The sequence below is a fragment of the Oncorhynchus clarkii genome, chromosome 10 (assembly GCF_045791955.1).
Source record: "Oncorhynchus clarkii lewisi isolate Uvic-CL-2024 chromosome 10, UVic_Ocla_1.0, whole genome shotgun sequence".
Lineage (NCBI taxonomy): Eukaryota > Metazoa > Chordata > Actinopteri > Salmoniformes > Salmonidae > Oncorhynchus > Oncorhynchus clarkii.
Window position 1 is genome coordinate 9,699,108 of NC_092156.1, and position 15,458 is coordinate 9,714,565.

Consider the following 15,458-nt stretch of genomic DNA (forward strand, 5'->3'; position numbering starts at 1 on the left):
TGTCTATGGTTTATACCTTTCCTTCTCAAATAGGCTACAGTTTCACCGGGCTGTAAGAAATATCAGGGTTTTATTGGGGTTTTCTGGACTTTTTGTCTGTGAAATATGATATCAGTTGTCCTTTGAGGCCAGGGTTCCAACTGTTGTCCATTGTTTCACTTCTACACGGATTACTTGGTATTCTGTATTCTCACTTGGTATTCTGTATTCTGTCACTTCAATTAGTTTTAGATCAGGTTTTTGTCATCCATCAATCCAGGTTTCTCTTTACATAGAGGAGACAGACATGCAGATTACTCTATCACCAGTGTTTGCCTCAGGACACACACAAGAGGGCGCCATATAGCAAATTCAGAATCCCTTCCATGTACTGATCATTATTGTATAAACTGCCTTAATTTTGCTGGACCCAAGGAAGAGTAGCTAGTGGGGATCCATAATAAATACAAATACAGACACAAAAATCACAGATTTGGTGTAAAATGTCCACTGGCACTGGGAACAGAAGATTTGCACTTTCTGTGGTAATGGAGGGGTTGTTGTTTAAGTTGGTGTCACGTCCTGACCTTAGTTCTTTTTTTTGTGTCTCTGTTTTAGTTTGGTCAGGGCGTAAGTTGGGGTGGGAATTCTATGTTTTTGTTCTAGGTTTTGTATTTCTGTGTTTGGCCTGGTATGGTTCCCAATCAGAGGCAGCTGTCGATCGTTGTCTCTGATTGAGAACCATACTTAGGCAGCTTGTTATCCCACTATGGGTTTTGGGTAGTTATTTTCTGTTTAGTGTGTGTTGCACCTGACGGAGCTGTTTTGGTTGTGCCTTTTGTTACTTTGTTATCTAGTGTTCAGTTATATTTAATAAAATGCCGAACACGTACCACGCTGCACCTTGGTCCTCACCTTCTTCTACCAACGACAATCTTTACAGTTTGGTGGAGGCGTTATCTTTGCAGCTGAAGAAATGCCACCTGCATTTGCAGCATGAGCAGACACAACAATATGACTTTATGTCTCCTAAATAAAGTTCCCATGTCTGATAGATCCATTGGTTGAAAAAGTACCCAAGTGTCATACTTGAGTAAAAGTAAAGATACCTTTATAGAAAATGACTCAAGTAAAAGTGAAAGTCACCCAGTAAAATATCACTTGAGTAAAAGTCTAAAAGTATTTGGTTATAAATAAACCTTGAACATAATTTCTGTTCACTGCTGTTAATTCTGAACGTGTCACCTCTAAAGAGAGTAAACATACAGCATATAAACTCGGAAAAAAAGAAACCTACCTTTTCAGGACGCTGTCTTTCAAAGATAATTAATAAAAATCCAAATAACTTCACAGATCTTTATTGTAAAGGGTTTAAACACTGTTTCCCATGCTTGTTCAATTGAACCATAAACAATTCATGAACATGCACCTGTGGAACGGTCGTTAAGACACTAACAGCTTACAGACGGTAGGCAATTAAGGTCACAGTTGTGAAAATTTAGGACACAAAAAAGGCCTTTCTACTGACTCTGAAAAACACCAAAAGAAAGATTCCCATGGTCCCTGCTCATCTGCGTGAACGTGACATAGGCATGCTGCAAGGAGGCATGAGGACTGCAGATGTGGCTAGGGCAATAAATTGCAATGTCCGTACTGTGAGACGCCTAAGACAGCACTACAGGGAGACAGGACGGACAGCTGATCATCCTCGCAGTGGCAGATAACGTGTAACAACACCTGCACAGGATCGGTACATCCGAACATCACACCTGCGGAGCAAGTACAGGATGGCAACAACAACTGCCCGAGTTACAGCAGGAACGCACAATCCCTTCATCAGTGTTCAGACTGTCCGCAAAAGGCTAAGAGAGGCTGGACTGAGGGCTTGTAGGCCTGTTGTAAGGCAGGTCCTCACCAGACATCACCGGCAACAACGTCGCCTATGGGCACAAACTCACCATCACTGGACCAGACAGGACTGGCAAAAAGTGCTCTTCACTGACGAGTCACGGTTTTGTCTCACCAGGGGTGGTGGTTGGATTCGTGTTTATCGTCGAAGGAATGAGCGTTACACCGAGGCCTGTACTCTGGAGCGGGATCGATTTTTTTAAGGTGGATGGTCCGTCATGGTCTGGGGCGGTGTGTCACAGCATCATCAGACTGAGCTTGTTGTCATTGCAGGCAATCTCAGCGCTGTGCGTTACAGGGAAGACATCCTCCTCCCTCATGTGGTACCCTTCCTGCAGGCTCATCCGAACATGACCTTCCAGCATGACAATGCCACCAGCCATATTGCTCGTTTTGTGCGTGATTTCCTGCAAGACAGGAATGTCAGTGTTCTGCCATGGCCAGCGAAGAGCCCGGATCTCAATCCCATTCAGCACGTCTGGGACCTGTTGGATCGGAGATTGAGGGCTAGGGCCATTCCCCCCCAGAAATGTCCGGCAACTTGCAGGTGCCTTGGTGGAGGAGTGGGGTAACATCTCACAGCAAGAACGGACAAATCTGGTGCAGTCCATGAGGAGGAGATGCACTGCAGTACTTAATGCAGCTGGTGGCCACACCAGATACTGACTGTTACTTTTGATTTTGACCCCCCCTTTGTTCAGGGACACATTATTCCATTTCTATTAGTCACATGTCTGTGGAACTTGTTCAGTTTATGTCTCACTTGTTGAATCTTGTTATGTTCGCACAAATATTTACACATGTTAATTAAGTTTGCTGAAAATAAACGCAGTTGACAGTGAGAGGATGTTTCTTTTTTGGCAGAGTTCATATACAAACGTATGTGGACACCCTTTGAAATTAGTGGATTTGGCTATTTCAGCCATACCCGTTGCTGACAAGTGTATAAAATCAGACACACAGCCATGCAATCTCCATAGACAAACATTGACAGTAGAATTGCTTTACGGGAGAGCTCAGTGACTTTAAATGTGGCGCCAGCATAGGAAGCCACCTTTCCAACAAGTCAGTTCGTAAAATGTCTGCTCTGCTCGAGCTGCCCCAGTCAACTAACTGTAAGTGCAGTTACTGTGAAGTGGAAACATATAGGAGCAACATCGGCTCAGCCGCGAAGTGGTAGGCCACACAAGCTCACAGAACGGGACCGCCGAGTGCTGAAGCGTGTAGTGCAACACTCACTTCTGAGTTTCGAACTGGCTCTGGAAGCAACATCAGCACAATAACTGTTTGTTGGGAGCTTCATGAAATGGGTTTCCATGGTCGAGCAGCCGCACACAAGCCTAAGATCACCATGTGCAATGACACGCCTGGAGTGGTGTAAAGCTTGCCGCCATTGGATTTTGGAGCTGTGGAAACGTGTTCCCTGGAGTGATGAATCACGCTTCAGCACCTGGCAGACCGACGGACGAGTCTGTGTTTGCCAGAAGAATGCTACCTGCCCGAATGTATAGTGCCAACTGTAAAGTTTGGTGGGGGAGAAATAATGGTCTGGAGCTGTTGTTCATGTTTCGGGCTAGGCCCCTTAGTTCCAGTGAAGGGAAATCTTAACGCTACAGCATACAATGACATTCTAGACAATTCTGTGCATCCAACTTTGTGGCAACAGTTTAGGGAAGGCCCTTTCCTGTTTCAGCATGACAATGCCCCCGTGCACAAAGCAAGGTCCATACATAAATGGTTTGTCGAGCTCAGTGTGGAAGAACTTGACTGACCTGCACTGAGCCCTGACCTCAACCCCATTGACCACCTTTGGGATGAATTGGAACGCTGATTGCGAGCCAGGCCTAATCGCCCAACATCAGTGCGCGACCTCACTAATGCTCTTGTGGCTGAATGGGATCCAGTCCCTGCAGCAATGTTCTAACATCTTGTGTAAAGCCTTCCCAGAAGAGTAGAGGCTTGTTATAGCAGCTATAATTTTGGAATGAGACGTTCGACGAGCAGGTGTCCATATACTTTTGGTCATGTAGTGTATATCACTTCAAGGAATTTGACATTATCCTATCAGTTGTGTTGGTTTTAAAAGTGCTATAAAAAGCATAGCAGGAGCACCCAGAAAAAAATATTTTGTGTAGAAGTGTTGACAATCTGCGAATTAACTGTATCTATAACAATAAATAAAGAGAGTCGCACACTCTATGTATAAACTCCCAGTCATTTATTGGGTAAAACACCAAAGTTTCAGCATCACTGTGCCTTCTTCAGGGCCAATTCTAACACGGAATCTCCCAGTGAATTCAACAGTCTATTTTCTTTAGTTGCTACGGCAAAGAATCAGGTGATCCTGGCTCAGAGAAGGTTAGAAGACTGAACCAACACTCCAGGATTTTCCTAGAATTTACTATTCTAGATTCCTCCTACTTTTTCAGCCTCTGGCTGCTCCATGCTTCTGTAGTTGTAATTACGTTGTGATAAATCAAATCAACTGTTATTTGCTTTGTAAATTGGGGTAGACTAACAGTGAAATTCTAACTTACGGGGTCCTTCACCAACAATGCAGAGAGAAAAATATAGAAACAATTATAACACAAGGAATAAATACACAATGAGTTACTTGGCTATATACACGGGGTACCAGTACCGAAGCGATGTGCAGGGGTACAAGGTAATTGAGGTAGATATGTACATATAGGTAGAGGTGAAGTACCTAGGTAACAGGATGGATAATAAACAGTAGCAGCAGCACACGTGATGAGTCAAAAGAGTTAGCTCAAAGAGGATAAATGTAGATAGTCCGGGTAGCTAATTGGTTAACTATTTAGTAGGCTTATCTTAGCAGGAAATACTGTTCAGGGTCCTGTTGGTTCCAGACTTGGTGCATCGGTACCGCTTACCGTGCAGTAGCAGAGACAACAGTCTGTAACTAACTTCTTCAAGACTGTGTTTGTGGACCATGTTAATTCCCTAGTTTTATGGACACCTAAAAATATGAACGCTCCATTACAACCCCGTCGTAGTCTATTAGTAACAGTCGTTAAGGTAAAACTACCTAAACAACCACTCAGTAATCTGATTAGTCTATTAGTAACAGTCGTTAAGGTAAAACTACCTAAACAACCACTCAGTAATCTGATTAGTCTATTAGTAACAGTCGTTAAGGTAAAACTACCTAAACAACCATGTGGATGTGGGCGTGGCTCGGCCCTCCGTTTCCTGTAGTCCACGATCAGCTCCTTTGTCTTGCTGACGTTGATGGAGAGGTTGTTGTTCTGGCACCACACTGACAGGTCACTGATCTCCTCTCTGTAGACGGTCTCATCGTCGTCAATGATCAGACCTACCACTGTTGTGTCGTCAGCAAACTTGGTGTTGGAGTTGTGCGTGGTCATGTCTCCCACACTAGTATTTCCTGACATACATTATGCTGCTCTTTATATTTAAAAGCCTGCAGGATATTTCATAGATTTTCCCATGCCTTAAAACAATCAATCAGCAGTTGAAACAATAACAGAGCATTACCCCACCCCTGTTTTGGGAAAAAGCTAAGGGATGCAGGGACTGACCATCCATGATATCAAAATTACAGTTTTATTAAGGGCGCTGTACTGCAGCGCCAGCTGTGCCATCAGAGTCCTGGGTTCGCGCCCAGGCTCTGTCGTAACCGGCCGCGACCGGGAGGTCCGTGGGGCGACGCACAATTGGCCTAGCGTCGCCCGGGTTAGGGAGGGCTTGGTCGGTAGGGGTGTCCTTGTCTCATCGCGCACCAGCGACTCCTGTGGCGGGCTGGGCGCAGTGTACGCTAGCCAAGGTGGCCAGGTGCACGGTGTTTCCTCCGGCGCATTGGTGCGGCTGGCTTCCGGGTTGGATGTGCGCTGTGTTAAAGAAGCAGCGGCTTGGTTGGTTGTGTATCGGAGGACGCATGACTTTCAACCTTCGTCTCTCCCGAGCCCGTACGGGAGTTGTAGCGATGAGACAAGATAGTAGCTACTACAACAATTGGATACTACGAAATTGGGGAGAAAAAGGGGTAAAAAAAAAAAATAAAAAAAAATAAATTACAGTTTTAACCATGTTTAACCATAGTATGTGTTTACATTTAGTTTGTTTACAAACATTGGAGTAAAACAACCTTATATTTTGGGTTCTGATGGTGTCATGTGGAGCGGAACCCAAGAGCAGACTCAGACGAGGAGACTGGGATAAGGTAACCAAGTTATTTATTGAAACACAGGGGGAAGATGGGCTGCAGGAAGTCAGGTGCGGAGGATGACGCTGGAGCGAGGGAAGTTGAGACTGGGTAAGCAGGTCCAGAGAGGAATTCAAGGACACAGTGGAGTGGGGGGTCCAGGACAGAGTAGCAGGACTGACGAGACGTGGGACTGGAGACAGGGGCCAAAGTCAGAGCGGGTAGAACTGTAGCAGAGAGGAAAACAGCATTAGGCAAGGGAAAACAGGCACAGCATGAAAACAGGTTCTAAGCAGGAACAAACAGATAAAAATGCAGACTGACTGCACAGAGGTTACGATCTGGCAGCGTGGAAGTGGCAGGGCTGAGTATTTGTAGAGTTCTTGATTATGGAACAGTTTGCAGCTGGTGGGGATATGTTCTGCCTCCAGCACACCTGTCTCCACCCACACAATCACACACACACACACAGAAGAAGAGGGAGAGTGTACTGGGGGAGTGGCGGCAGGTTAGGGAGACACAGGATAAGAAGTAGAGGGCGTGGCAGGGGCAGATATAACAGATGGTCTTCAAGAATCAATGGGTACATATCATTAATTTATAATTGCAGATTGCTCCTTTAAAAGAAATAGGCTAGTAGGTCTGATGTCAAGTCCTTGTAGTGGTCTTTTGATGCACAATGGGGCAGCAGTGAACACTCAATTAAAACAAGATGGAATAATTAGCTGTCATTGTGTTTAAAACAAGATGGAAGAAGTTGATGTCATTGTGTTTAAAACAAGATGGAATAAGTGGCTGTTGTGTTTTTCATCCATACTCAGATGGTGAGAGAGTTGGAGTAGAGAGTTGGAGGAGAGAGTTGGAGAAAAGAGTTGGAGGAGAGAGTTGGAGAAGAGAGTTGGAGGCGAGAGTTGGAGAAGAGAGTTGGAGGAGAGAGTTGGAGTAGAGAGTTGGAGTAGAGAGTTGGAGGAGAGAGTTGGAGAAGAGAGTTGGAGAAGAGAGTTGGAGGAGAGAGTTGGAGTAGAGAGTTGGAGTAGAGAGTTGGAGGAGAGAGTTGGAGTAGAGAGTTGGAGGAGAGAGTTGGAGAAGAGAGTTGGAGGAGAGAGTTGGAGGAGAGAGTTGGAGGAGAGAGTTGGAGAAGAGAGTTGGAGAAGAGAGTTGGAGAAGAGAGTTGGAGGAGAGGGTTGGAGGAGAGAGTTGGAGTAGAGAGTTGGAGAAGAGAGAGTTGTAGAAAAGAGTTGGAGGAGAGAGTTGGAGGAGAGAGTTGCAGAAGAGAGTTGGAGGTGAGAGTTGGAGTAGAGAGTTGGAGGAGAGAGTTGGAGAAGAGAGTTGGAGGAGAGAGTTGGAGAAGAGAGGCACTGGTGTATTATTTGGTTAAGATTACTTCCATTTTAGGAGGGAAATACCTAACATCTTAACTTGCCAAAATTAACAGACAGAACAGCTTGAAAATCCAATGAGGCTGAAGATAAGGCCCATGCTGAGACTGAGTAATTTATTTACTTATTATGGCAGGCTCTCTTTTAGCCGCCAGAGTATAATGTAAAAGGACTCCAGGTCTTGCAGTCGTTCGATGTGCGTGCCTGTGGCCACAACACCCAAGAGGGCATGCCTATACACTGGTGAAGGTGTAGACACTAGATACTGATCACGCAATGTTACACTTCTGGGACGTATTGGGATACGGTAGTATTAGAGTCAGTAAATTAGAGGAAATACTCAACTATAAAAAACGATAGCAATAGAGTCAGTATATTCAAGGAAATACTAAACTTATCATCTAAATTGGCAACATTTTCCTGGAAAACAACAGATGTTATAAAAGTGTATAAAGTATGAGTAGTAGTAGCATGCATTATTAGTCTGCATAAGGTGACCTTGAAAACCCAGCGGTGTGTAGCCTTTAGAACCACAATAATAAAGTATAACATTTGATAGAGAAGAGTGGAATAGAGTAGAATAGAGTAAAACATTATATAGTAAACTAGAGAATAACAGAATAGAATAGAACATAATGGTTTCACATCTTATTTCACATTTGATTTTCACCCATGTGCTTGAAATTGCCCTGGTATGCATGGGGGACAATGCATTATACTAGAAACTGTTCTCATCTCAGTTACACTATGCTGAGTTGTGTTCTCCCCGTCCTCCCTTCTCATCCGCCCATTCTTTACCTCTATTTCCTCCCTCTCCGTACCCCCTTCTTTTCTCTTTTAGAAGCGGGCACCTTGTGATGTGTGTTCACTCCGCCTCTTCCCAGCTGATGCTCGCGTCCTTTCAATTTCTATTCTGAGAGGAAGACTTAAGCAAGAGGGGTCTGCGGGGGTAGCGCAGTTAAAACATCCATGGGTGGTTGTGTGGGTAGTCACCATGATTCTTCAGGCAGTTTAAACGAAAATTCTGACGGAACTGGAGGTAAGAAATTAGTTTCATACCTTCGGGGTGGTTTTTGGTCGATGATTGGTGGTTTTTGGTTACATGCTGACTTCATGCGCCTTGTTCCCCCTTGTGTCTTCCCTTTATTGCAGCCGCCTATAACATCGTGGCGGCCACGTCTATAGCCCCATCCGGCCTCATGCGAATAATAGTTAGCTATTTAGGCAACATTTTATGATCTTGAAAATTCTTACTGTTCCGTGTTAAATGACTGCTTTTGTCTGTTTTGAATAAAGGCGTTTAATGTTGTAGTTAGTCATCCTGCTAGCATGCTAGCTATAGCCATCTTTCTACACAATAAATGTGGGTCACTGTTTGTCTCAGGAATGCAGAACATCATAACGTTACATGCTGTTATAAAATGTTCTAACACAAATTATGCTTTGTTGTGTTCACAGACACATTTTTGCAATCATATAACCTAATTCTGTTTCATTTAATGCGTATTTTCTTGGGGGTCGACATTCTAAAGTGGGGGAGCGTGACATTTTTAATTCGCAGCTGCAGGAGGATGGGGGAGTTGCACCGAAACTTGCTTTAAATAACTAACGGTGGTTCTTGGTTCGTTGACATGTCCAACAATTATACTGTATTCAATAATAACCCAGAGTTACATATCACATCTCCTTGACGAGCATAATTTAATGGATATTATGTACCCACCGTTTTCATTCCAGTAGTATATAATGTATGTATCCAGTGCTTTGTGAATGAGAAAGACTGGTATTAATATAATGGTTGGCTCTTAACTGCGACCCCTTAGGTGGTTACTTCACACTGTTATTTCCTCACCGCGTCGGGATTTCAGATGTGTAATGTTACAGATGTTGTTGTTATGATTTTAGCTGGTGTGATTCAGTTTGGGTTTGAAGGGTAGGGGCTTGTACATGTACACAAATAAGTCTGTGATAGCTCCTTGCATAGATAACCGGTATTGATCTTCTTCATGTTTACATTGCAGTTATTGCATATGCACACCTAGGCAATGGACCTTGAGGTGGTCCTCCCAATGCAACATTGTCCCGAGGTCACTGGTATATCACGTTGTTAGGTCTACACACCATTATATTGCTATTACCAGGCAGTGACGTTTGTGTTGTTGTCTCGCCCTGACCGTAGATTGCTTTGTAGGTTTCTATTTTTAGTTTGGTCAGGGTGTGATGTGGGTGGGTATTCTATGTTGTAGGTCTAGGTTTTCTTTTTCTATGTGTTTGGCCTGGTATGGTTCTCAATCAGAGGCAGCTGTCTATCGTTGTCTCTGCTTGAGAGCCATACTTAGGTAGCTTGTTTTCCCACTATGAGGTGTGGGTGATTATTCTCTTGTTCGTGTTTCTTGCTCCTGTCAGAACTGTTCGTTTGTTGTTTTTGTTGGTGTATTCATCTGGATGAAAAGTATTATGGATACGTACCACGCTGCACTTTGGTCTTCCTCTCCTTCCACCAACAAAAATCTTTACAGCTGTAACCAAATGTGGACTGACTGCACATTGCTGAACATGTGTCGAGCTTCTAGAACTCACTCACAAGATTCTACAAAATAACTTTTGCAGCCGAGAGAGAACATAGACTTGAAATCACTGGCCACTTTTATACTGAAACACTAGTCACTTTTTTTATCATGTTTACATGTTTTGCATTACTCATCTCATATACTGTATTCTATACTATTCTACTGTATCTAGGTCTATGCCGCTCTGACATTGCTCTTCCAAATATTGATATATTCTTAATTCCATTCCTTTATTTTAGATGTGTGTGTATTGTTGTGAAATTGTTAGATATTACTGCACAGTTGGACCTAGAAACATAGGCATTTCGCTACACCCGCAATAACATCTGCTAAACACGTGTATGTGACAACTAAAATGTGATTTGGTTCCTCCAGGGAGCGGCTAGTTATTACACTCATTTTGTCTCAGTGGTTTTTGACTTTTCACACGAGAGTAACGCCAGCAGACTGTAGCTCAGGAGAAAGTATCAGCTTATAAGTATTTTGGACATGCATTGTTACCTTGACTCTCAGCCATTGCCTGTTACTGAGCAAGAGAGTACTGCTTTGATGAAGGTTTCAATGTATATCTTCCCTTGTATTAATGGGCATTACGAGTCTTTTCAGTGAGAGATCTTTTGGCTCCTCTCACCTAAATTAGCCATTCATTTGGCACCCATATGTCTCTTTCGTTCAGTAGTGCTTAAAGGGATGCTATCGTGCCTATAGACTTCCAGTCATCAGCTGGGCTAGACAATCTGGACCCTCAATTTCTAAAATTATCCACCGCAATTGTTGCAACCTCTATTACAAGCCTGTTCAACCTCTCTTTCGTATCGTCTTGAGATCCCTAAAGATTTGAAAACTGCCACGGTCATCCACACTCTAGACCTAAACTGTTACAGACCTATATCTATCCTGCCAATTCAATTCTCAGGCCGACTCTTTTCTCTGTATGTATCAAGGTTGTCTCTCTTGCTGCTGGTAATTCTCTGATCCACCTCTACGCAGACGACACCATTCTGTATACATATGGCCCTTCTTTGGACACTGTGTTAAACAAACCTCCAGATGAGCTTCAATGCCATACAACACTCATTCCGTGGCCTCCAACTGCTCTTAAGTGCAAGTAAAACTAAATGCATGCTCTTCAACCGATCGCTGCTCTCGCTCGCCCGACTAGCATCACTCCTCTGGAAGGTTCTGACTTAGAAAATGTGGACAACTACAAATACCTAGGTGTATACCTTGAACCAAATACAACACATTTCGTTTTAGAAATGTTCAATACCAATTTGTTCGTATCAACCCACTCAGACACCATTCTTAGTTCACTACTCAGTACATCTGTTGGCTCATTACATTCTGATTCTGCGCTGTACATTGTAAAGTCATCAGCAAACATGGCCACTCTTGCTTTGTTCATTACTGAAGGTTAATCATTAGTAAAGATAGAGTAGAGAAGTGGGCCTAGGCAGCTTCCTTGAGGAACACCACAGTGTAAATCTTTACTGCTTGAAAAGCTACCATTAAAAAATACTTTTTGCCTTCTCCTGGATAGATAGCTTTCCATCCAGGATAGAGCTGCAGACTTAAAACCATAACATTTGAGTTGACCTAGTAACAGTTCATGATATATTATATCAAAAGCAGCACTGAAATCTGGCAACACTGCACCAGCTAACTTCCTGTCATCCATACTCTTTAACCAATCATCTGTCATTTGTGCAAAGGACGTACTCATAGAATGCCCTTCTTTGTATGCTGGAAACGTGTTATCAGACCATTACATGAGAAATAATCCTTGATTTTTACAGATATAATTTACTAATTTAATTTACAGGCAGCAAGCTTATAGGATGACTATGAGGACCAGTGAATGCAGATTTTTTTATACTTAGGTAGTGGAATAACCTTTGACTCTTTCCAGACTTCTGGGCACACCCCATACATCAAGCACTTATTACAAATATGAGAGATTAGGGTAAATATTTGGCTAGCTGTAACTCTAATCAATTTGGCATCAAGATTATATGTACCAGGTGACTTGTCATCCAAAAGAGACAACAGCATCATTTCTACCGCTTCCCTTTCTACTTCATGAAATTTGAACGTGCATTTCCTCTCCTTCATGATCCAGTCTTTTATAAGGGTATATGACATGGAGCCATCAGTTGGAATCATATCATTCCTCAACTTGTCCACTTTGCCTGTAAAATATTCATTAAAGTAGTTTTTTCGATGTCGTGTGAAGTTGTAATAAATATACTCTCTGATTCAACAAAACAGGCAGACATGTTTGAATTCCTACCCATAATAGTGTTCAACGTTCTCCACAGCTTTTTCCCATCATCCTTTACTTCATCAATTTTGTGCTGATAGAATCTCTTCTTCTTTCCTTTGTTGAGCTTGGTCACACGATTTCTTCATTTACAATAACTTTGCTTTTCGAACAGAGTGCCAGATTTATCTTCTACTTTTTGGCATCATAACATTGAATCATTACATTTCTCAGCTCATCATCAATCCATGGGGCACCGTTTGACCTCACAGTGCATTTTGTTAAAGTGGTATGCTTATCAGCTATACTCATTAATAATTTCATAAACAAACTTAGTGACATTTCACTTCTAACCATTGCACATTCTTAATCTCATCCACAAATGAGTCCTGATTAAACCCTCTGTAGGTCCTGTGGTAGAATACCTTAGGGCCAGCCTTTGGTATTGTAGTTTTCCTAGTGAGTGCAACCACATTACGATCACCTAATGACACTGATACAGCTTTAGAACAGTGTTTAGCCATGTTAGTAAAAATGTGATTGATACAAGTTGATGATGTAATACCGGACCTATTAGTGAACGTTCTGGTTGATGATGTCATAACATGGGTCAGGTTACATACATTGGCAACAGAAATACATTTCTTTCTCATTGGACAGTTGGTGTTAAAAAAAATCAATATTCATGTCTCCCCAAAAATATATTTCCCAATTTTCATCAGATACCTTATCCAACATTTAACAAATTATATCAAGATATTTCACATCAGCACTAGGTGGCCTATAGCAGGAACCAACTAGTATAGGTTTCAAATGTGGTTAATGCACCTGTACCCATAGCGCCTCTAATCCATTCAAATTCCAAAACTACTGTCTTGTACACAGTGTAAGGGGATAAAGAATATGTACATAAGGATATATGAATGAGTGATGGTACAGAGCAGCATAGGCAAGATACAGTAGATGGTATCGGGTACAGTATGTACAAATGAGATGAGTATGTAAACAAGTGGCATAGTATAGTATAAAGTGGCTAGTGATACATGTATTACATAAGGATACCGTCGATGATATAGAGTACAGTATATACGTATGCATATGAGATGAATAATGTAGGGTAAGTAACATTTATATAAGGTAGCATTGTTTAAAGTGGCTAGTGATATATTTACATCATTTCCCATCAATTCCCATTATTAAAGTGGCTGGAGTTGAGTCAGTGTCAGTGTGTTGGCAGCAGCCACTCAGTGTTAGTGGTGGCTGTTTAACAGTCTGATGGCCTTGAGATAGAAGCTGTTTTTCAGTCTCTCGGTCCCAGCTTTGATGCACCTGTACTGACCTCGCCTTCTGGATGATAGCGGGGTGAACAGGCAGTGGCTCGGGTGGTTGATGTCCTTGATGATCTTTATGGCCTTCCTGTGACATCGGGTGGTGTAGGTGTCCTGGAGGGCAGGTAGTTTGCCCCCGGTGATGCGTTGTGCAGACCTCACTACCCTCTGGAGAGCCTTACGGTTGAGGGCGGTGCAGTTGCCATACCAGGCGGTGATACAGCCCGCCAGGATGCTCTCGATTGTGCATCTGTAGAAGTTTGTGAGTGCTTTTGGTGACAAGCCGAATTTCTTCAGCCTCCTGAGGTTGAAGAGGCGCTGCTGCGCCTTCTTCACGATGCTGTCTGTGTGAGTGGACCAATTCAGTTTGTCTGTGATGTGTATGCCGAGGAACTTAAAACTTGCTACCCTCTCCACTACTGTTCCATCGATGTGGATAGGGGGGTGTTCCCTCTGCTGTTTCCTGAAGTCCACAATCATCTCCTTAGTTTTGTTGACGTTGAGTGTGAGGTTGTTTTCCTGACACCACACTCCGAGGGCCCTCACCTCCTCCCTGTAGGCCGTCTCATCGTTGTTGGTAATCAAGCCTACCACTGTTGTGTCGTCCGCAAACTTGATGATTGAGTTGGAGGCGTGCGTGGCCACGCAGTCGTGGGTGAACAGGGAGTACAGGAGAGGGCTCAGAACGCAACCTTGTGGGGCCCCAGTGTTGAGGATCAGCGGGGAGGAGATGTTGTTGCCTACCCTCACCACCTGGGGGCGGCCCGTCAGGAAGTCCAGTACCCAGTTGCACAGGGCGGGGTCGAGACCCAGGGTCTCGAGCTTGATGACGAGCTTGGAGGGTACTATGGTGTTGAATGCCGAGCTGTAGTCGATGAACAGCATTCTCACATAGGTATTCCTCTTGTCCAGATGGGTTAGGGCAGTGTGCAGTGTGGTTGAGATTGCATCGTCTGTGGACCTATTTGGGCGGTAAGCAAATTGGAGTGGGTCTAGGGTGTCAGGTAGGGTGGAGGTGATATGGTCCCATTACATCCTGACGTTGTTTAGCTGGAATATGATTCTGGATGTAACCTGCAGCTCTACCTCCATATCTATTTCTGTCTCCATGTATAGAGATCTCAGCATCCTCAATAGAAGAGTCCATGTGAGTCTGATATTGCCAATACATGAATATTGTTTGACTGTACTAGACAACATATTTCATGAATTTTGTTCCTTGAGCTGCATATATTCAAGTGAGCAATTAACAGACCTTTCTTTGGTAGATTTACAGTATTTATGAATAAACATGAATCAGCAGTTGGAATCTGAGAGAGAGATACTCAGTCAGTGTGTGTGTGTGTGTGTGGGGGGGGCCTGGACACACCCTCAGCCCTCAAATTAAGTGGACACTTCTGATGAAGTATCATGAAGTCTAACGAGTTTACACTTGCAGGGCGAGGGAGGAAGGAATTCATTTTAAATTGACCGCCCTTGCCCGGAAATTCGTCACTCGTTTGTCCCACGACGTTTGTGTTGTCAGCTTGTGGGTGCGTTATATGCTCTACAGTCAATTAAGATTGCATGTCTACTTATATTGACATTATTAATATACGCCTAATGTATGATAGCTAGCAAATTAATTAGCTAAATAACGTTAGCCTGCCTAGCTGGAACTTCTGAAGGAGGAAAATATTTTAGTTCTACAATTTCCAAAAGCTAACCAAACAAAAACATAATTACGTTTTTACTTACACTTGTATGTTGACTTCTCTATATTGATGTTGAGGTTTTAAGTTTCGGCTGACTTTTCTTAGCGGATGTACAATCGTCGCAAATTTAATTATGGGGTGTTTCAGGCTTCGA

The 15,458-nt window shown here is 43.2% G+C and overlaps 1 protein-coding gene across 1 annotated transcript in view; it reads left to right on the top strand.

Annotated features, from left to right (window-relative positions):
- Positions 1-8,319: 8,319 nt before the first annotated feature.
- Positions 8,320-15,458, top strand: part of LOC139417993 (ubiquitin domain-containing protein 2-like) — a 64,987-nt gene continuing 57,848 nt past the window's right edge. Inside the window, exon 1 of the mRNA XM_071167047.1 lies at positions 8,320-8,491. Coding sequence (XP_071023148.1) covers positions 8,422-8,491 — 70 coding nt within the window. The 5' untranslated portion in view covers positions 8,320-8,421. The remainder of the gene's footprint in view (positions 8,492-15,458) is intronic.